General features: G+C 43.0%; 1 protein-coding gene across 1 annotated transcript in view; it reads right to left on the minus strand.

The window, feature by feature from the left end:
• The window catches only part of IL20RB (interleukin 20 receptor subunit beta), a 48,436-nt gene that overhangs the window by 9,569 nt on the left and 15,092 nt on the right, over positions 1 to 23,775 (minus strand). The window contains exons 3-6 of the mRNA XM_019805493.2: positions 8,645 to 8,771; positions 6,756 to 6,946; positions 2,007 to 2,131; positions 206 to 356 (exon numbers count right to left, since the gene is read on the minus strand). Coding sequence (XP_019661052.2) covers positions 206 to 356; positions 2,007 to 2,131; positions 6,756 to 6,946; positions 8,645 to 8,771 — 594 coding nt within the window. The remainder of the gene's footprint in view (positions 1 to 205; positions 357 to 2,006; positions 2,132 to 6,755; positions 6,947 to 8,644; positions 8,772 to 23,775) is intronic.

Below are 23,775 nucleotides of genomic sequence, written 5' to 3' on the forward strand. Positions count from 1 at the left end.
CCCTCAACCAGCCCTAGGGCGAACTCTTGCCTCGAGGGGAATTAGAGGAAAGCACACTTTCACCAGACCCCCACCCAGCTGGGGGGCAGGTCAGTGAGACCTAGGGGAAACTCAGAATCAAAGGATCCCAGGAGGCAGCCAAACATCCACCAGGAGGGGCTGTGGCCCCTGCAGGACTCCGAGGGAAGAGGCAGGCTATCCATACCTTGCACCTTGACACACTCTGCCTGGCTGAAAGGGCTGTGCCTCCCAATGGCCTTCACGAACGTCCGGACCTTCACACAGTATGCAGCCCCTGGTTCCATGGTTCCCAGGTGCACAGGAATGCCCCTGCTCTTCACCACTTTGACATGTTCCTTTAGGAGACCAGAAAACAGTTACACCCTGGCAGAAGCAGGGCAGGAAAGGGCAAGAAGAGCCAAGGAAGGAGAGTTCTAGAGATTTCCTTTCTAGGATGCATAGAGAATGTTCCCTCTCATTCATTCATTCACTCATTCTTATCTATCTATCTATTTATTTATTTAGCACCTCCTACATGCCAGTTTCTGTTGTAGGCCCTGAGAGATGCAGCACGGAACAAAACAAAGTCCCTGCTCTTATGGAGCTTACATGGGGGGTGACGGACAATTGTGTGACAAGTGTCAGGGGGTGATGGGGCTGTGAAACAAAAGGAAGCAGGGCAAGGAGGGAGGAGGAGGAGGAGAAGGCACCAGAGTGGTTAAGGAAGTCCTCTCTGAGAGGGTCACATTTGCACAAACACCTGAAAGTCAGAAACCTGACGAGCCTCGGGGCACAGGAGCAATGGAGCCGATGGGATATATCTCCTCCCGCATTCACCCATTTACCCATCTGTCCATCCATCTGTATTCCCCTTTACCTCCATCCACCACGGAAGCCTGTGCTCCACATTTGAACCTGTGGAGGCTTGTCTGGGCCGAACCCCAGTGACTCAGGGTACATACGCCTCTCTCAGCACTGGCCCTCCCTGTTACCAAGGGTGGGGAGTGGGCCCCATCCCAAAGAATCTGAGGGAGCTGCATGCTCCCCCCTGCCCAGGTCCTGATCTGTCCCCCATACTACTCCATCTGCCTGGCTGGCAATGTCCTGTCCTACCACTAGACCCTGACCCAGCAGGAGTAAATACCGGAAATCATTGCTATTGCCTGCCCCACCTACACATATCACCTTTCAGGGGAAACTATCGTTCCTGTTGAGTAGGTGGTAGGACATATGCTTTGTCCCCCACATACTCCTATGAGGTCAGGGGTAGCCTAGGCCAGCTTTGTTCATAGAATCCGTGAAAGTCCCTTACTACATAGAAAAGCCTTTGCAAATCATCTCGGACAGGGTCTCCAACAGGTCGACTATCCCTCAGTTCCTGCTCAATCTCTAGCCCTTCTGTTTGGCCATTCACTCTGGGAGTGCAGACATCCCACCCAACCCGGTCTGCCGCAACTATCCCACAGGAGGATGGGGAAGTGCCCCATCGAGGCATTCTGGGTGGCCAATTGACTGATAATTAGACAGGTTTATTCACAAGCCAGCTCCTGGCTCGCTGCCCCAAATTCTGCACCCCACCCATGTACACACCCTCGAGAGGCTTGTGCCAGGTTCATATGCTCTTGAGATCATCTAGATGATCTGGAACACCCTGGTCTGCTGCACCTAAACGTGCCAGGGAGAATGGCTGGGGGAGCAGGGAGAAGACATGCACTGAAAGCTTCTGTGGATCATACTGTGTTCGAGTTTAGGGCAAAGAGGCAACCCCCATGCTTCAGCAAATCTGGCGTGAGCCTGGCGTGGATCAAGGCAATTCTTTGAAGAGGAGGTTCTAGGATTGTCAGTGTGCTCCCATCTCTCCTTTCCTACCTGCACCCAGGCCCGCTCGTGCTCAGGCCAGACCTAGACGGTGAGCACTTCAGGCGACAGCTTTCCTTACCCACCCTTCAGAGGTCTGTGACTCCTTCCCTGAGGCCTGACTCCAAGGCCAAGGCTGGAAGTCTCACCTTGGCACCAGGCTCCCTCCTCCAGTAAGCCACGAGGAACTCAAACTGCGGCCCCAGGTCTTCCAGTTTAATAATCAGGTGGAAGCCGTCCTTGGTGACCTCCATCACAGGTGGTGTGAGGATGGCTGTTGGCAAGACGGGAGAGAATCAAAGGCAGCTCCAGACAGGACTGGTTTCTGTCCTGAGAGACCAGACTGAGTCATCAATAGAAACACACAGGGGTTGTAGGGAAGGAGGGTGGTGGCTGTAACTCCCCAGCACGCAGAAGCTGTACCATCATCCCCCTTATCGGAGATTTTGCTTGCTGGGCTTTCAGTTACCTGTGATTGGGAGGGAAGCAGATGGTCCTCCTTCCGATACAGGATCGGAAGGTCAATACACAGTGCCTGCCTCATTCCCCTCACTCCTCCCGTAGGCATTTTATCATCTCACATTATCACGAGAAGGAGGAGGGCCAGTACAGCACAACAAGATGAGAGAGGAGACCACAGTCACATAACTTTTATTACAGTGTATTGTTATAATTGTTCTTCTGTTATTATTGTTGTTAATCTCTTACTGTGTCTAATTTATAAATTCAACTTTATCATGAGTATGTATAGGAAAAAACATAGTATATATAGGATTTGGTACTATTCTCAATTTCAGGCAACCACCAGTGTTCTTGGAATGTATCCCCTGCAAATAAGGGGGACTACTGTATACCAATACTCTTGTATTCAGCAGGTGCTCAGGAAATGCTTTTTGAATGATGAGCAAATTTTTTTTAAATGACAAAGACTTACTACAATTCTCTTTTTTTTTTTTCCTCTCCTCTCCTTTTTTTTTTTCACTCCTCTCCTTGACATAATAAAATCCTCTGCTCCCTCTCCAGGAGGCACACATACTCAAGAAAAGTGACTGAATACTCAGGTAAACATCTCTTTCTGTTTTAAAATTTTATAACCCATGTTCCTCTTTCTACTTTTTTGGCAGAAATTGTTCCTCACCTTGACTCATCTAAGCGAGCAGATGCTATTTCTCAATGCTTGCCGAACACCTGCATGAGCTCAGGTCTATATTAAATAGTTGGGTCCATTCTTTGCCCCTTAGCAATGAACATACGTGCAGGGGCATGTGTATCATGGTAGCTCAAAGAGATCAGTGATATATACTGGCTGCTGGTGAATTTCAAGCATTAGGAAATCAGCAGCCTGTGGGTGGGTTGGCCATTCCATTCTTGGTCCAAGAATTCTTCACTTCATATTTCTAATGGGGATGTTGGAAAGTCAGAGGGCTTTACAAATTCCAATCATCAACTCTAGAAATTACAGCCTAGGCACAAGCACCCATATTTGACATTGTTGGATCTCAAACAGCCCCTGTGGATTCTTTCCCATCAGCAGAGCAAGAACAGAAGGGCACACACAGGCAGCCTCCAGTCCCTGGCTACTGATGACAGATCCATACTTGCCTGTCAAATCTCAACACTGCGGGACCAGAAGGGCCACCTCAATGGTGGCCTTGGCTTGGGAAGTGCAGTGGGGTGTGTTCTGGGCTAAATCCCCCTGCACTGGGGTCAGTAGATACTCAGAAGAAAAGTAGTTCCTGGAGAGAGTTTTTGGAGAGCAAAGCATTTCCTGGCATTTGAAGAGCTGCCTGGATAGGAGATAGGAGAATTGGGGAAGTCGGGGACCAACTATGCAAAATATAGCCAGTTTAGAAGCTTCAGTTTTAAGTACCATGATTAAAACTGGATCCTCTCATCTCTGAATTTATTGAGAATAGAATTAGAGAAAATGGCCTAAAGTCATTTCAGTTCAGAGGAAAATTGTTGACAGCGCTGGGGCAGGAACCTCTGTCCTCTGCACTCTACGTACTTATTTCTCCGTCCAGCAAGCTTCGGAAGGCACACACTATTCCTGTTGTTCAGATGTAAGTGAGCCTCAGAGAAGTTATGTGATTTGCCCAGAGTCACACAATGAATGGCCGGAATTTGAGCCCATGTCTTTCTAGACTCTGCTCTGTGGGGTATTCAGCCTCCGTATGAGTGGATCCCAAACCCGGCTATACACGAGAACAACCTGAGGAAATTGTGAACTCCCAGTAACAGAATGCACATGGACCCCTCATATTAGACTGTGTGGAGATGGGCCCGAGGCACGTGGTTCTGAAGCGCTGCCGTGACGGGGCGTGTAATCAGGGTGAAGAAACTCTGCTCTCAACAAGGCTTCCCCTGAAGAGGAGGAGAGCCTGTTCGGAAGAGCCTTAAAACAAGATCTTTCACATGCCTGGGGAGACACTGAGGTGGCCTTTTTCAAAGGCAAAAGAACAGATTTACTGCCCCTTTGGGAGTCACGAGTCCACCCTCACTCCGTAGCTAACTCCGTCTGCACGGGGATCACGGAGGGTGCCGTCTTCTACCTTCTGAGGCAGGTACACAAGCTCCTTCCTGTTCCTCAGCATCTCCGGCAGGAAGACCCTTCCTGTTTACACGGGTCCCCTCGAGCACGAGCTGTTACTGCACGCCCCTGCCCACGTAAACACTTCGTCTCCATCCGACCTGTACCTTCCTTTCCAACAATAGCTGCCAGTTCCCAGCAAGGTTTTGGCTGGAGCCCTAGGCTCCTAGGAGCTGGAGAGCGGTGCTGCTGGGTGCTGCCTGGGCACCGCACCCTCCAGTGCCCCTCAGACTCTCCCAGTGCCTCACACTGGGATCCCACTGCCTCCGCTGTAGCCTCTCAGTGCCTGGGGAAAGAGGCCCGGGCAGAGAAACCCCATTTTGCACCAAAATTCCTATTGGTATCCCATTCTGGCAGTCCCACTCCTGCCCCCACCTCTTTGATCCTCTGCTCTCTGGCTCTCAGCTCCAAGCATCCCTTGGGCAATAATAACATAACACCAATAGCTGAGAGCTATGATAGGACAGCACTGCCCGGAACATTTACACATTTCACCTTATATAGTCCCCACAACCACCCAGCAACGCAAACTGTTGCCCTTTTTACAGGTGAGGAAGCACAGAGTCAGCTATCAAGTGGCTGAGCTGGGATTTGAATCATACCTGTCTGACTCTAGAGGGCCAACTTCCCCTTCAAATCTGTCTTCACCTTCCTCAGCCCCTTCCAGCGTGGGCTCCCTGACCCTCTGCATCCTCCTGATTTCTACCCGATCTTCTATGCCCCTCAGCAACCTTTGACTCATCCTATTACTGTAGATGCTGCCCCAAACCTTCCTTTGTCCTCACTCACAGCAGAGGATGTTCAGTTACATCAAGAAAACAGAGATCACCAAAGGCCTTTCCCCTGCCTTTCCCACAGCTCCAACCTGGTCGCATTACTGCCTGTGCCCATCTCAGAGGAGAAGCTGCCTTGCTCCTTCCCCCCCTCCGTTCAATCCTCCACCTAGCAGCCTCGCCACCATCCCTAATATTCCATGAAGCCATTTTCCCAAAGACCCACTTAGGGCCCTCCTTCAGGTCTATCAGCAGCTCTTCTCCCCTCCATGATGCTACCTGCCCGGCCACCTATGGGTGCCCTTCCCTCTATTCACTTTTTAAGCTCTGAGGCTTCCCAGGATTCTATCCTGGGTTCTCTTTGTCCTCATATCTTGTCCCTGGACAATCTCATCTGCTCCCAAGCATTTAGTTATTAATTTTGTCTGGTATCTGATATTGGCCTGTCTGAGCCTGAGGGCCTGATTTCTGGCTGCCAGTCAGACATCTGTGGCATGCTATCTTGAAGGCGCCTCCAGCTCAAAGAGCCCAAAGCCAGGAGAGTCTCCTGTTCCTCCTGGGTTCTCTGCCTTGGATGACATTCTTACCAACCACAACTAGAAGCCAGACACCATCATTGTCTCTCCCCACTCCATCTCCCAATAACTGGTCCCCAAGTTCTGTCTTTTCTAACTCAGCCATGTCTCTTGAATATGTCCTCTCCTTCCTGTCCCCTACCTCACTTCTATGATCAGGACCAATTTTGACTCATCTGTAATGACAGTAATGCCCTCCTCACTCTTCCCGTGCCCTGCAGACCTGTCCTACTTCAACTCACTTTCCACACAGCATTCAGAGTGATTGGTATAGAAGACAGAACTGGCCTAAACCCTCTCTTCTTCCATGACTCCCCTCTGCTGATTTCAATAAGTTTCATGTCAAAGCCCTTCACCACATGACCAGACCTTGTTCCTGCTGTTCCCCAAACAAACATACCCTTTTACACACCTGTCATTGCTTGCACTCTGCCATATTTGGCCACGCATGTGGATTCTTCCCATCCTTTTTTCTCAATCATTTTCCATGTACTATTACTGTAGAAAAGTTGCTCATTTTCCAGTGACTGTTTCTGGTGAGTCTGATAAATGTATAGATCCTATTGCACAAAGAAGCTGCTCATACAGGCAACAATATGAGGTTAATGAGGCCCCAGATGGGAGGCGATGTAAGATGGATCGAGGTACTATCTAGGTAGGAAGAAGCAGTCCCAGCTCTACACCCCAACTTCAGAACAGCTTTCCTTCCGTGTTCCCCACCACTTGCAGACCCTGACAGAGACCGTTAGGAATGACTTCCAAAGTCTCTTTCAAAATGAGAGGGCATGTGGGAAGCAGTTGGTAATTTTTTAAATGGCCCAGTTAGGACTGTGTGTGTTCATGGTACTCTGGCTTTGCAAGGCCCGTTTGATGCTAACAAGAATCCTGAAAGTCTCAGTGAACTTGGTTCCTGAAGGTGAGGGCAATGGGAGCGGGGGAGTAAGAAGAGAAGCGCCTTACTTGAGTTTCGGTTAAAGGGATGCTGCAGGGTGCTCCAGGCTGAGGTCTGTGCGCCCACGGTGGCCCTGACACGGAGGTTGTATGGCACAGTGGCAGTGACGTCATCAGTGATGTCACACTCAGGACCTTCGGTGGGTGAGCACCAGCTGCTGGGGATCCAGATGTGGCTCATGTACAGGCTCTCATATTCTCTGGCCAAGGAGAGGAGGGCACAGCATCACACCAGCCCCTTTCACCCAGGCTCAATGACAGGGACAGGTCACTGCCTCATTCACCTACTTTTTATGGGCCAGCAAAATCAAGCATTTGCTCCACACTCCAGTTACTCCACTCTCTTCCCTCACCAACCATCCATTCTTTCTTAGTCCTTTTATCACTGAACAAGAGAAACATAGGAGTAAACCCCAGTCCATCCTGGCCTCTCCATCTCTGCAGCACCCCTTCAATCTCAACTGCTGTCATCCCTGACCTTGCTATGGTCTCCTGACTGATCTTCCAGTTTCAACTCCTGCCATTCTTCAAACCATTCACCACTCAACAGACCGTGACATTTCTCTCCTTAATGGCTTCCAAAGCACTCAAAATGGAACCAAACTCTTCCTGGTGGCCTGTAAGACTCTCTGGCCTTCCCTCTCACTCTGCCCCTAAACACGGTGTTGCCTCTACACTGGCCTCCTTGCCATTCCTCCACAAGCCAAGCTCCTGTTACCTTAGGACCTTTGACTGCCTATTCGCTGCCTCAAATGTTCCATCCCTGCTGTTCACATTGGTTGGCTCTTCCTGTCCTTCAGACCGGCTTAAACATCACCTCCCCAGGAAGACCTTCCCTGACAACCTAATTTTTTTAAATTTAAATTCAATTAGCCAACATATTAGTTTTTGATATAATGTTCAATGATTCATTAGTTCAGTATAACACCCAGTGCTCATCATATCTGACCACCTGATTAACAGGAGCCTCAGGGTCGACTCTATTGCATCAGCCTTCTCACTTCCTCTAGCACGGAGTACGACCTGCAGCTGCCTAGAGCAGTGCTGCCCAATAGAATGTGTTCCGTATCAGTGTTGTTCACTACGGTAGTCACTAGCCACGCGTGGCTAGCAAGAACTTGAAATGTGACTAGTGTGACTGAAAAGCAGACACTTTAATGTAATTTTAATTAATTTAAATTTAAATAGCTATCTGTGTCAAGTGTTGCCACACTGGACAGTGCAGACCTAGTGTATCTATTTATTTACCTTTTTACTGTCTCTGCTTCTAAATGTAAGCTCCCCATATCTAGGAACCTTCTCAACCTGTACCCCTGAGCCGAGAGGAATAGAGGAACATCTCCACACATAAGTGCTCAGTTTGTATTTACTGCTCATGCAACAGATTGAACGCCTTCTGTGTCCCTGTCCCCCCTCAACAGCTCTGAGAGCCCGGGCACCCGGGGAAGAGCAGAGCCTGCTCGGCCCCAGGTCCAGCTGATCTTCAGGGTCATGATTTATTTTGTCTCCTACGGGCATGCTCGGAGTCAGGAAAACTGAGGCCTCCCCTCACTTCCAAAGGATCTGCATCTCCAGTGATTTATCCACCTCGAGTCAGAGGCAAACTCATTTCTTAAGATTTTCTTTAGCATTGGACAGTTGGCTCACTGTTGTAAAGAACCTCTACCAAAATGTGTTTATACATACTTATACTCCCAAAGAGTTCACTGTCAAATCCACAGGACAATTTCCCTTGCTTCTTCAACTGTCCTAATGCCCACGCAGACAGAAGAGGCAGATCATGGGAAATAACTTATCCCTGGGCTCACAAAGTCTCCTTGAGCTCCAGATTGAGGCCTGTACCTCCAGGAACCAACTACTCTTTAAAGGGTGAAAAAATTAGAAGCAAAAAAACTCACCCCTGGTACTCGACAAAATAGTATGTTATTTCTTCAGGCACAATTACTGGGCTCCACATCAAGAGATGCTTCATGTTGGTCGACTGTACAGAGAGGTTCTGAGGGGCAGGCAGGACGGCCACTCCACCTGGGATTGAGGCATTTAGACAGGCTGACATGTGGGCTCATATCAGAGGAATGTCACAGCTTCAAATTAGTTTCTAAGAAAAGGCCTCACATGTTAATGGACCAGAAACAATTTTAATTTCACCATACTTGTGTTGACACTAAATTTTTGCTTTCATCATTGTAATTCTGCCTTTGGTGATAAATGGCATATTAACATTAATAATAAAAATGGCTAATACTATGAGAACTTACTATGTTCTACCTAGGCCATGTGTTAGATTGTTACATGATTATCTCATTTAATCTTCATGATTATAGGGGGAGGTAAGGACCATTGGTTTCTCCATCGTACAAATGAGAAAACTGAAGCACATTATTTACAACTTTTATGTCAGATCCACCTAGATGTAGGCCTTGGCTCTGCCACTTACTAACCATGTGACCAAACTCATGCAGGCTCCTGCTGCTTTCTCATTACTTCCTTCTCCTGCTACTGCCATCCTCAGGTACCAAAACACATCCCTTCACATCCCCCAAGAAGCCAAATGGGGCATCAGCTGCCAGCTGGGAAGTGCAGGCTCAGTTCTGCTGTGGAAGGAGCCGAATCCAGAAGAGCACCAAGCCAGATCAGAGACTTCACCCCAGGCAGACCTCAAGACCCTCAGCCTGGGATCCAAGCATCACCTCACACAGGTGTGTGTGGTGTGCCCAGAGTGTGCCCAGAGTTGGTCTACGATTTTCACACAGAATCAAAGAGACCCGTGAAACTGAACCTGCCCTCCGAAGGAGGCGGGCAGTCCCTGGGTCCATCCTTGCATGCAGCCCAGGGTGCAGTCTGGATCTTCTGCTATGGTCCTTCTCCTCCCACTTTTACACATTTCTCTTTTAATGCCTAACACCTGCCTCCCTTTGCTGTTACAACTGCAGTGATAACATCGATAAGAGTGTGGGAGGAACTGGGGTCCTTGCCCGGGGGCTTTTCATCTCTGTGCCTATCTCCAGATTGGCACCTGTTGCTCGTTATCAAGCCCTGTGACCACGAGAGGATGGGGGGCTTCTGGGGACGTCCCGCCTGATGCCCTTGCTTCTCTGATGTAGGACCCTAGTGATACACCTCTGTCACACTCTCAGCATCCACAGCCTGCCCTGCAAGGAAGCACCTGGGGTGCCCACAGGGAGGCTTCCTGCCCTCCCCACTCAACTTTGTAATCACCCAAGGGATGAAAAGGAAAAGAGCCAGCTGCAGTGGGATGGCACAGGAGGGTGGGTGGGGCATGGTCCTCTCTGACATCCTTCCTTTGGTAAAGTATACAACACATTTCTCTAGTCATATATGGGTATTATACAGCTATGTAAATATACAACTATAATTAGTAATTTTTAAACTTTCAAAAATTAAAACTCCAGGCCCAGATGGTTTCACTGGAGAATGCCACCAATTATTAAAAAAAATTAAACACCAATTTTATACAACCTCTTCAAAAAAAAAATAGAAGAGAAAAACTTTCCAACTTATTTATGAAGCTAGTATTACCCTGAAACCATAATCAGACAAAGATAGTCTGTATTTTTAAAAACAAAACCAAAACCCAATAGAACAATGTATCTCATGCATTTAGATGCAAAAATCTTCAATAAAATGCCAACAATACAAATTCAATAATGTATAAAAAAGATCATACACCATGACCAAGTGGGATTTATTACAGGTATGCAAGGTTGGTTCAACATTTGAAAATCAATTAGTGTGATCCACCATATCAATAAACTAAAGAAGAAAAATCACACAGTCATATCGATTGACACGAAAAAGTACTTACGAAATCTAACTCTAGTTCGTGATGTAAAAAAGAAAACATCTCTCTTCAAGTTAAGAACAGCAGGGAGTTATCTCAATGATAAGACCATCTACAAAAAAAAAAAACTACAGCTAATATCTTACTTAATGGTGAAAGACTAAATGCTTTTCCCCTAAAATCAGCAACAAGGCAAGGATGTTCACTCTCACCACTTTTATTCAACACAGTACTGAAAGTTGTAGCAACTGCCATAAGGCAAACAAAAGATGTCAAAAGCATTACAGATTGGAAATGAGGTAGTGAAACTCCTCCTGTTTGCAGGTAACATGATAGGCTATATAGAAAATCCCACAGAATTGAGGTACCTGGCTGGCTCAATCAGTAGATCATGCAACTTTTGATTTCAGGATTCTGAGTTTGAGCCCCACATTGGGTGTTGAAAATATTTTTTTAAAAAAATCATTAAAACAGAAAGAAAGAAAGAAAATCCCATGGATTCTGCAAAAAACAAACAAAACAAAACCATCCTAAAATTCATAAGTGAGTTCAGCGAATTCATAGGCTATAAGATAAACAAAAAAAAGTAATCGTACTTCTACATATTAGCAATGAACACTTATACACTAAAGTTAGAAATACTTTTGACAATCACTCAAAAAAAAATGAAATACTTAGGTATAAACCTAGCAAAACATATCTAGGATATATATAGAGAAAACTCCACAGTTATGGTGAAAGATTTCAGAGAAAATCTAAATAAATGGAGAGACATACTATGTTGATGGATGGGACAATTCAACATAATTAAAATGGTAATTTCCCCCAAATCGATATACAAGGTTAATATAATTCCTATCAAAGCCCATCAAAGGTTTTTGTACATATAGACAAGTTTTTTTCTAAAATATATAAGAAATGGTAAAGAAACTAGAATAGCTAAGACAATTTTAAAAAATAATAAAACGAGAGGACTAAATATACCCAATTTCAGGACTTACAGTAATTGAGACTGTATGGTATTGGAAAACAAACAAACAAACAAACAAACAAACAAACCCACATAGATCAATGGAACACATTAGGGTCCCAGAAATAGACCCACACAAATATGCTGAACTGATTTTTGGCAAACGTACAAAAGTAATTCAGTAGAAGAAGGATAGCCTTTTCGACAAACAATACTAGAGCAATAGGACATCTGCAAGTCAAATAAGAAGAAGAATAGGGGCGCCTGGGTGGCACAGCGGTTAAGAGTCTGCCTTCGGCTCAGGGCGTGATCCCGACGTTATGGGATCGAGCACCACATCAGGCTTCTCTGCAATGAGCCAGCTTCTTCCTTTCCCACTCCCCCTGCTTGTGTTCCCTCTCTCACTGGCTGTCTCCATCTCTGTCGAATAAATAAATAAAATCTTTAAAAAAAAAAAAAAGAAGAAGAAGAATAAATCTCAGCCTAAATTCCACAACTTATTTTAAAATGAATTCAAAATGGGTCATAGACTTAATGTAAAATGTAAAACTCTAAAACTTTTAAGAAAAAAACATTAAGAAAATCCTCAGGGCTAAACAAAGAGTTGACACCAAAAACAAGATTCATAAAAGGAAAAATTTATAATTGAACATCATCAAAATTAAAACCTTTTCCTCTGCAAAAGAACCTATTAAGAGAATGAGAAGACAATCTACAGAATGGGAGGAAATATTTGCAAGCTATGTATTTCATAAAGGACTCATGTCCACAACATATAAAGGACTCTCAAAATTCAATAGTATAAAAGCAAATAATAATTAGAAAATGGGCAAAAGACGTGAAGAAACATTTCACTGAAGAGCACATACAGATGGCAAAAAAAAGTACACAGATGTTCAACATCATTAGCTATTAGGAAAATGCAAACTAAAACCATAATAAAATAGCACTACACAGCTATTAGAATGGCTGAAATTAAAAAAAAAAAATTCCCGGTGAGGATGCAGAGAAACTGGATCACTCACACATTGCTGGTAGGAATGTAAAATAGTATTAGCCACTCTGGAAAATATGTTAGCAGTTTCTTATAAAACCAAACATGTGATTACTATACAACCCAGCAATTTTACTCTTGGGCATTTATCCCAAAGAAATGAAAACTTATATCACAAAAGATCTGCAGCACATGAATGTCCATAGACAAACTAAGATCAGCCCATATGTCCTTCAAGAGCTAAATGGTTAGACAAACAATGGTATATCCGTCCATGGAATACTATTCAGCAATAAAAAGGAACAAGCTAATGATAAGCAAAACAACTTAGGGAATCTCCAGAGAACTCTGCTGAATGAAAAAAGACAATCCCAAAAAGTTATATCCTATATGATTATATTTATATAACATTTTTGAAATGATAAAATTTTAGAAATGGAGAACAGATCAGTGGTTGCCAGGGCTTAGAAACAGTGGGGAAGGGAAAGTGGTAAGAGGGAGGTGGATATAGTTATAAAAGGCAACAGAAGGTATCATTGTGATGTTGGAGCAGTTCAGTATGTTGACTGTGGTGGTAAATACACAAAGCTATACACACATGCACACATATACATAAGTGAGTACAACTAAAACTGGAGAAGTCAGAATAAGATGGGATTGTATCAATGATGTCAATATCCTGGTTGTGATATTGTGCTATCATTTTGCAAAATACCACTGGGGAACCTGGGTTCCCTGTATTCTTTCTTATAATTGCATTCAAATCTAGAATTTCCTCAACAAATTTTCAATTAAAAAAATACAACTATGATGTTATCACACCTAAAAAAATAGTTTTAATTCTGATTATCTGGATGAAAGAATACATTTTAAAAGATTATGATTGGATAAACTTCATATGAAATGTACCTAGGAAAAATGTAAAGTTCTACAATTAGATCCAGTTAATTAAATCAGTGAGGGAGACCTGTTTAGGGAGAGTGACCTGATGATTAGGGCACTGAGGGATTTAAGCAACACATCCTGATGTTGAATTACTGGGTATGTCTTTCTTCATGAGGGGGCACCCAGGCAGGAAAACAGCAAGAGATGTCCCAACTTTTAGGTGGCCACATTATGTTAATGCAATAATTTGCACTTGTGTGACTCTCTTCTACTTGTGAATTTCCATATCTAACTCAATTATGGGCAAAATCCTCATTGTCATTCCTGTATCAAGATGAAAACTGCCGCTTCTTGGAGCACCTGGGTGGCTCAGTGAGTTAAGCAACTGCCTTCAGCTCAGGTCATGATCCCAGGGTCCTGGGATAAACCCCGCCCCCCAAGGCATCAGGCCCTCTGCTCAGCAGGGAGTCTGCTTCTCCCTGTCCCTCTGCCCCTCCCCCTCCCCTCTCCCCTTCCCCCCTTCCCCCTGCTCATGGGCTTGCTCTCTCTCCTTCTCTCTCTCCTAGATAATTAATTAAATATTTTTTTAAAAGAAAAAGAAAACTGCTGCTTCTTTCTGAGCCCTAAAGTCAACATCTTTAATATCCTTATGCTATTCCTATAGTGTATTCCAAATTTCATCTTTGTTTTGCCCATGTTTATGTAGCACATATACATTGGGTATGAGAAGGAAAAACAGTGATGCCCATGAGCTACTGATGCCAGGCAACACTTACTAGAATTGCCTAGAAAGTATCATGGCACTGCATGAGGAAGGATTCATTTTCTGCTAGGACACTAAATAGACACTCTACAAGATGGGAGCTCAAGCTGAAAGTGACTCTTTCCACTTTTGAAGGGTAAAAAATCCTCTCCCACTGTTACAGAATGCTGACTGTGGACCTGAGAACACAGTTAAAGGGAGAAAAAGAAAACTTTGTTATCCACACAGCATTCTCATTAACAAGAAGTGTCATCAATCAGCCAGGAGCAATGTGTACTGAAGTCAAGTCTCTGAAGAAACCAGCTAATAAAGACTCTACCTGATGTAAATGTGCAAATGCAAAAACAAAGAATACAGCTGATCCTGGAACAACATGGGATTGAACTGTGCAGGTCCACTTATACATAGATCTCTTTTGATAAATAGAGTACAATTATTATCTCTTATGATTTTCTTAATAACATTTTCTTTTCTCTAGCTTACTTCATTATAAGAGTAGAGGATATAATACATACAGCATACAAAATATGTGTTAATCAACTATTTATGATAAGACTTGGTAAGACTTCTGGTCAATAGCAGTCTATTAGTAATTAAGTTTTAGAGAAGGCAAAAGTTACATGGAAGGGCGCCTGGATTAAGCATCCAACTCTTGTTCCAGCTTAGGTCATGACCTTGGGGTGGTGAGATCAAGCCCTGAGTGGGGCTCCGTGCTCAGCAGGGAGTCTGCTTCTCTCTCTCTCTCTCTCTCTCTCTCTCTCTCTCTCTGTCTCTCCCTCTCTCTCCCTCTCTCTCTCTCTGCTCCTACCTTTGCTCGTGCTCTCTCTCTCTCTAAAATTAATAAATAAAGTCTTTTTAAAAAATCTAAAAAGTTATAATGGATTTTTTATAGCACCAGGAGTGGTGTGCTGTTCAAGGCTCAACTGTATAGTCAAGGGGAAAGAAGAGAGTAAACTTGAAGTGTGAACAGGAACGACAGATTAGCCACAGTGAGGACGGTACAAAATCTGAAACAATTGTATCTTCAGCCATGTTGGATGAGGGATCTCAACAGAGTTGGAGAGAGAAGCTGGAGCCCTTTGTATAATCTTTTGGTTCCTTGTAAATATTTATGCTTTTGTTTCTATAGAACATTGTATTATTCCCATTCTAGCAGTCTGACTCAAGGATGTTAAGAAGTATNCTCCCTCTCTCTCCCTCTCTCTCTCTCTCTGCTCCTACCTTTGCTCGTGCTCTCTCTCTCTCTAAAATTAATAAATAAAGTCTTTTTTAAAAATCTAAAAAGTTATAATGGATTTTTTTATAGCACCAGGATTGGTGTGCTGTTCAAGGCTCAACTGTATAGTCAAGGGGAAAGAAGAGAGTAAACTTGAAGTGTGAACAAGAACGACAGATTAGCCACAGTGAGGACGGTACAAAATCTGAAACAATTGTATCTTCAGCCATGTTGGATGAGGGATCTCAACAGAGTTGGAGAGAGAAGCTGGAGCCCTTTGTATAATCTTTTGGTTCCTTGTAAATATTTATGCTTTTGTTTCTATAGAACATTGTATTATTCCCATTCTAGCAGTCTGACTCAAGGATGTTAAGAAGTATCACTGGGTGGAGCCTCTTTGGTGGTATTTCCAAGAGAGACTTGAGCCTCCTGACCGTGACCTGACTATTAAGATTGAGCGTGGGCAAAACTAAGCAACATACTTTGCACAGAGCTTCATTCACAAAGCTGAGCTCTCTCTCTTGCAGGCTATTAAGTGTTCTACTGCTGTTGTAAACAAATGACCACAAATTTAGTATCTTGTAAAACAACACAGATTTATTACATTACAGTTCTGTGGGCCAGAAGTCTGACACAGGTCTCCAGGGGCCTGTGAGTTGGCAGGACTGCATTCCTTCTAGAAGCTCCAGGGAAGAATCTATTTCTTTGCCATTCCAGCTTCTAGGGGCCGCCTACCTTCCTGCTCAAACCCCCTGTCCTCCATTTAGTCAGTCAATAATGGCTGATTGAGTCCCTTTCTCGCTTCAAATTTCTCCTGCCTTCTCTTCTATCTTCCCATCTCTCTCTCTCACTGCATCCAGAAAAGGTTCTCGGTTTTTAAGGACTCGTGTATTAGATTGGGCCCACCCCGATAATAATCTAGGATAATCTCTCCACCTCAAGGTCCCATACATAATATTAATTACGTCTTTAAAATTCCTTTTTCCAGGGGCACCTGAATGGCTCAGTCAGTTAAGCGTCTGCCTTTGGCTCAGGTCATGATCCCAGGGTCCTGGGATAGAGCCCCACATAGGGCTCCGTGCTCAGTAGGGCCTGCTTCTCCTTTTCCCTCTGCCCCACCCTTTCCCCTCTCCACAGCTCATGCTCTCTCTCTTTCTCTCTCTCAGTAAATTCCTTTTTCCATGGAAGGTAACATATCACAGGTTCCAATAATTAGAGCATGTACATCTTTGGAGGACCATATTTCTGCCTGTAACATGGGGCTTGCACTATAGAGGATACTGGCACTATAAACTGACGCTATGAGCTAAAATTCCTTCCTCAAACATAGTCAGTTATTGCAAGAGAATTACTTTGTATGTGACTAGAAGAAGAAAAGACCAACATGGCTGCCAAGCAGGCTGCTGGCATCACCTGCTGCTTCAGTTACTAGTGCCTACATCCCAGCTTCAAAAGGTGTGCAAACAAATTCATGCCTCAGGAAAGTGACAGAATACTTCATGGTCTTAAAGTATAGGCTTTGATTCAGCAGCATCACATTACCCAGAAGCTTATTAGTAATACAGACTCTCAGGACACCTGGGTGTCCCAGTCAGTTAAGCATCGGACTCTTGATTTCAGCTAAGGTCATGATCTCAGGGTTGGGAGGCCAAGTCCTGCGTCCAGTCCCCCGAGTCGGGCTCCGGGCTCAACAGGGAATATTCTCTTCCTTTCCCTCCGTCCCTCCCACCACCCTCATATAAACAAATAAATCTTTAAAAAAAAAAAGAAAAAAAAAAAAAAAAAAAAACATACTGTCAGGCTGCAACCTCTGTCTTACTGAACCAGAATCTGCATTTTAACAAGATCCCCAGGTAATTCATATGCACATTAAAGTTTGAGAAACATGGGTCCATTCTCAACCTTGGCTGCCCATTAGAATCACTAGGGAGATGGTTTTGTTTTGTTAAGTCTTATTTTATTTTATTTTTTAAAAGATTTTATGTATCTATTTTGAGAGACAGAGAGAGAGTGCGGGGGGAGTGGCAGAGGTAGAGGGAGAGGGAGAATCTCAAGCAGACTACACACTGAGCTCGGAGCCCAACGCTGAAATCAAGAGTCCACTGCTTAACCAACTGAGCCACCCAGGCGCCCCGGTTAAGTTTTATTTTAAAATAATTTCAGACTTAGGGGCACCTGGGTGACTCAGTCAGTTGGGCGTCTGGCTCTTGATTTCGGCTAGGGTCATGATCTCAGGGTCATGGCACTGAGCCTCCGGATGATGGTCTCCCTACTCAGCGGGTAGTCTGCTTAAAAGATTCTCTCCCTCTGCCCCTCCCCCCACTCATTCACATGCACTCATTCTCTCTCAAATAAATAAATAAATCTTAAAAAAAAGTAATTTCAGACTTAGAGAAGAGTTTCAAAAATAGTACAGAGAGCTCCCATATACCCTCTACTTCAGCCTTCCATATGTACATAACCATAATATAATTATGAAAATTAAAATATTAACATTGGTACCATATCATTAATGAAGCTTCAGTCTTTATTTAAATGTAACCAGTTTTTCCCTTAATGTCCTTTCTTTTTTCCCCAGGAACCAATCCAGGATCCCACATTTGTTATATCTATTTGGTCTCCTCCAATCTGTTCTCAGACTTTGTCTTTATAACCTTACCTTTAAGAGTACTAATCAGGGAGAGGAATCCAAGATAGTGGAGGAGTAGGAGACTGTAATTTCGTCTGGTCCCAGGAATTCAGCTAGACAGCTATCAAATCATTCTCAACACCTGCGAACTCAACCGGAGATTGAAGAAGAACAGCTGCAACTCTACAAATAGAAAAGCGACCACTTTCTGCAAGGTAGGACATGCAGAGAAGTGAATCCAAGGTGATACAGGGGAAGACAGACCTTGTGGGGAGGGAGCCTCCGCCAGCTGGCTACCCGCAAGTGATAGAGCGGAGGTACACAAACTCGGAAATTTTAGAAGTCCGCTCCAGTTTAGGACACAGCTCAGGCGGCTAAGCGGTGGTGGGGGGGGGGTGGAAACCTCGCTGGGACAGCATTGTCTCAGGATCCTCCGGGTCACAGGAACACCAAGGGTGCCTGAGTGCGGGAGAGCTCCCAGGTACCGGAGCAGGAAAGCCAGCTGCAAACAGTGAGCCCAGCAGGGGCCTCTCAGTTCAGGGTCACCATAAACAGAGATTCGAGGCTCAATGGGGCCACTGCTATTCCAGCAGGGGCCCAACAAGCTGCAGAACCAGTGAGATCCCCCTTCCTCCCCCGGGAGGAGCATGCCACAGGAGTCTGCCGGGTTTGGAGACTCAAAGCCAGGTGGAGTGCCTGAGATAGAAACGCTCCAGGGTCCAGAGACTGGGAGGCGCCATTTTTATTCTCATCCTCTAAAGCTGGGGGAAAGCCTTCAGGGCACAAAAGCTACAGAGAACAAATTGGAGCAGATGACTTAGCCTGGCCCCTGGCAAGGGGGCTGCAATTCCACCTGGGGCAAAGACATTTGAGAATCAACGCAACAGGCCCCCCCCCCAGATCAGCAAGAACATCCAGCCAAGACCAAGTTTACCCAAGGAGAACTGCAAAACTCCAGTACTAGGGGAATATAGCACATAGAATTCACGGCTTTTTCCCCATGATTCTTTAGTCTTTCAACTTTAATCATTTTAATTTTTTTTTCTTTTTTAATTTTTCTTCTCTCCTTTTCCAACCAACTTATTTTATCAACTCCTTTCTTTTTCATCTTTTTTAATTTTCATTTTTACATTCACATTCTATCCCTTCATTGTATTTAATCTTAATTTTGTTTATATATATGTTTTTCTTTCGCTAAAATTTTGGGATGCAGTTTCTTCTAACAGACCAAAATGCACCCAGAATCTAGAGGATGGCTCTGTTCTATTCACCCGCCTGATCATATTCTTTTTTTTTTCTTTCTTTTTTTTTTTGTCTTTTTGTTTTGTTAAATTCTTTTTAATGTTCATCTTTATAGTTACATTCTATCCTTTCAGTGTATTTAATTTTATTTTTGTATTTATAAGTGTTTCTTTCTTTACAGTTTGAGATGTAGTTTCCACTAACAAACTGACCAAAATATACTCAGGAGATAGTGTATTCCTCTGTTCTGTTCACCTGTTTATACCCCTACCTTTTTTTATTATTATTATTGTTGTTGTTGTTTTCTTTCTCTTTTGTTTTTTCTTTTCTTTTAATTTCCATTTCTACAGTTACATTCTATCCTTTTATTGTATTTAATTTTATTTTTGTACATATATAAGTTTTTCTTTTTTTACAACTTTGGGATCCAGTTTTCTAAAAACAGACCAAAATACACACAGAATCCAGTGAATTGCTCTATTCTGCTCACCTGACTGATTATATTCGTGTGTTTTTTTTTTCCTCCTAGTTTTGGGTCTCTTCTGATTTGTTTAGTGTATATTTCTCTGGGGTCATTGTTGCCATTTTAGTATTTTGTTCTCTCGTTCATTTGTTTTTCTCTGGACAGAATGACAAAATGGGAAAACTCACCTCAGAAAAGAGAACAAGAGGCAGTACTGACTGCCAGGGACCAATCAGTATGGACATAAGTAAGATGTCGGAACTAGAGTTCAAAATGATTATAAAGATACTAGCTGGGCTTGAAAAAGCATAGAAAACACTAGAGAATCCCTTTCTGGAGAAATAAAAGAACTAAAATCTAACCAAGTCGAAATCAAAAAGGCTATCAATGAGATGCAACAAAAAATGGAGGCTCTAACTGCTAGGATAAAGGAGGCAGAAGAGGGAATTAGTGATATAGAAGACCAAACAATGGAGAATAAAGAAGCTGAGAAAAAGAGAGATAAACAACTACTGGATCATGAGGGGAGAATTTGAGACATAAGTGATACCATAAAGCAAAACAGTATTAGAATAATTGGGATCCCAGAAGAAGAGGAAAGAGAGAGAGGGGCAGAAGGCATTTTGGAGCAAATTATAGTGGAGAATTTCCCTAATCTGGGGAAGGAAACAGGCATCACAATCCAGGAGGCACACAGAACTCCCTCAAAATCAATAAAAATAGGTCAACACCCGACATATAGTAGTGAAACTTACAAATCTCAGAGACAAAGAGAAAATCCTGAAAGCAGCTTGAGACAAGAGGCATGTAACCTACAAGGGTAGAAACATTAGATTGGCAACAGACCTATCCACAGAGACCTGGCAGGCCAGAAAGGACTGACGTGATATATTCAGGTGTGAAAGGAGAAAAATATGCAGCCAAGAATACGTTATCCAGTTAGGATGTCCTTCAAAATAGGAATGATAAAAAGCTTCCAGGACAAAGAGAAACTAAAAGAATTTGTGATCACCAAACCAGCCCTACAATAAATATTGAAAGGGGTCCACTAAGCAAAGAGAGAGGCCAAAAGTAACATAGACCAGAAAGGAACAGACAATATACAGTAACAGTCACCTTACAGGCAATACAATGGCACTAAATTCATATATCTCAATAGTTACTCTGAATGTACAGGACTGAATGTCCCAATCAAAAGACACCAGGTATCAGAGTGAATAAAAAAGCAAGACCCATCAATATGCTGTCTGCAAGGGACTCATTTTAGACCCAAAGACACCTCCAGATTTAAAGTGAGGGGGTGGAAAGTCATTTATCATGCTAATGGACATCAAAAGAAAGCTGGGGTGGCAATCCTTATATCAGACAAATTGGATTTTAAACCAAAGACTGTAATAACAGATGAGGAAGGACACTATATCATAATTAAAGTGTCTATCCAACAAGAAGATCTAATAACTGTAAATATTTATGCCCCTAACATGGGAGCAGTCAATTATATAAGCCAATTAATAACAAAATCAAAGAAACACATCAATAATAATACAATAATAGTAGGGGACTTTAATGTCTCTCTAACTGCAATGGACAGATCATCTAAGCAGAAGATCAACAAGGAAATAGGGCTTTGAATGACACACTGGGCCAGATGGACTTCACAGATATATTCAGAACATTCCATTCAAAACAAAAGAATACACATTCTTCTCAAGGGCACATGGAACATTCTCCAGAATAGATCACATCCTGGGTCACAAATCAGGTCTCAACCAGTATCAAAAGATTAGGATCATTCCCTGCATATTTTTGGATCACAATGCTTTGAAACTGAACTCAATCACAAGAGGAAAGTTGCAAAGAACTCAAACACAGGGAGGCTAAAGAGCATCCAACTAAAGAATGAACGGGTCAACCTGGAAATTAAAGAAGAGTTAAAAAATTCATGGAAACAAACGAAAATGAAAACACAACTGTTCAAAATCTTTGGAATGCAGAAAAGGCAGTCCTAAGAGGGAAGTATATAGCAATATGAGCCTTTCTCAAGAAACAAGAAAGGTTTCAAATACACAATCTAACCCTACACCTAAAGGAGCTGGAGAAAGAACAGCAAATAAAGCCTAAACCCAGCAGAAGAGAAATAATAAAGGTTAAAGCAGAAATCAATGAAATAGAAACTAAAAGAACAGTAGAAGAGATCAACGAACCTAAGAGGTGGCTCTTTGAAAGAATTAATAAGGTTGATAAACCCCTGGCCAGATTTATCAAAAAGAAAAGAGAAAGGACCCAAATAAATAAAATCACAAATGAAAGAGGTCAGATCACAACCAACATTGAAAAACTATAAATAATTATAAGAACATATTATGAGCAACTATATGCCGGCAAATTAGGCAATCTGGAAGAAATGGATGCATTCCTAGAGATATATAAACTACCAAAACTGAACCAGGAAGAAATAGAAAACTGAACAGACGCATAACCAGCAAGGAACTTGAAGCAGTCATCCAAAATCTCCCAACGAACAAGAGTCCAGGGCCAGATGGCTTCCCAGGGGAATTCTAACAAACATTTAAAGAAGAATTAATACCTATTCTTCTGAAGCTGTTTCAAAAAATAGAAATGGGAGGAAAATTCCAAACTCTTTTTATGAAGCCAACATTACCTTGATCCCAAGAGACCCACCAAGACCCACCAAGAAGGAGAATTACAAACCAATATCCCTGATGAACATGGATGCAAAAATTCTCAACAAGATACTAGCCAATAGGATCCAACAGTACATTAAAAGGATTATTCACCATGACCAAGTGGGATTTATTCCTGGGCTTTAAGGTAGGCTCGACATCCACAAATCAATAGTGTGATATACTACATAAATAAAAGAAAGGACAAGAACCATATGACCTCTCAACTGATGCAGTAAAAGCATTTGACATAGTACAACATCCTTTCTTGTTTAAAACTCTCCACAGTGTACATACATCAATGTCATAAAAGCCATCTATGAAAAACCCACAGCAAAGATCGTTCTCAGGAATGTGGGCACATGGAACATTCGGGAATGTGACAGAGATGTCCACTGTCACCACTGCTGTTCAACATAGTACTAGAAGTCCTACCCTCAGCAATCAGACAACAAAAAGAAATAAAGGCATCTGAATTGGCAAAGAAGAAGTCAAACTCTCACTCTTTGCAGATGACATGATACTGTATGTGGAAAACCCAACAGACTCCACCCCAAAATTGCTAAAATTCATACAGGAATTCAGTAAAGTGGCAGGATATAAAATCAATGCACAGAAATCAGTTGCATTTCCAAACACCAACAATGAAAGGAGAAATTAAGGAATGAATCCCATTTACAATTGCACCCAAAACCATAAGATACCTAGGAATAAACCTAACCAAAGAGGCAAAGGATCTGTACTCAGAAAACTATAGAACACTCATGAATGAAATTGAGGAAGACACAAAGAAATGCAAAAACATTCCATGCTCATGGATTGGAAGAACAAATATTGTTAAAATGTCTAACGCTACCTAGAGCAATCTACACAATCAATGGACTTCCTATCAAAATACCATCACCTTTTTTCACGGAACTGGAACAAATAATCCTAAAATTTGTATGGAACCAAAAAAGACCCCAAATAGCCAGAGGAATATTGAGAAAGAAAACCAAAGATGGTGACGTCACAATTCCAAACTTCAAGCTCTATTACTATGCTGTAGTCATTAAAATGGTATGGTACTGGCACAAAAACAGACACATAGATCGATGGAACGGAATAGAGAACCCAAAAATGGACCTTCAACTCTATGGTCAACTAATCTTTGACAAAGCAGGAAAAAACATCCAGTGGAAAAAAGACAGTCTCTTCAATAAATGGTGCTGGAAAAATTGGACAGCCACATGCAGAAGAATGAAGCTGGACCATTTCCTTACACCATACACAAAAATAGACTCAAAATAGATGAAAGACCTAAATGTGAGATAGGAATCCATCAAAATCCTTGAGGAGAACACAGGCAGCAATCTCTTCGACCTCAGCTGCAGCAACTTCT

This window comes from Ailuropoda melanoleuca, chromosome 6 (assembly GCF_002007445.2).
Source record: "Ailuropoda melanoleuca isolate Jingjing chromosome 6, ASM200744v2, whole genome shotgun sequence".
Classification (NCBI taxonomy): domain Eukaryota; kingdom Metazoa; phylum Chordata; class Mammalia; order Carnivora; family Ursidae; genus Ailuropoda; species Ailuropoda melanoleuca.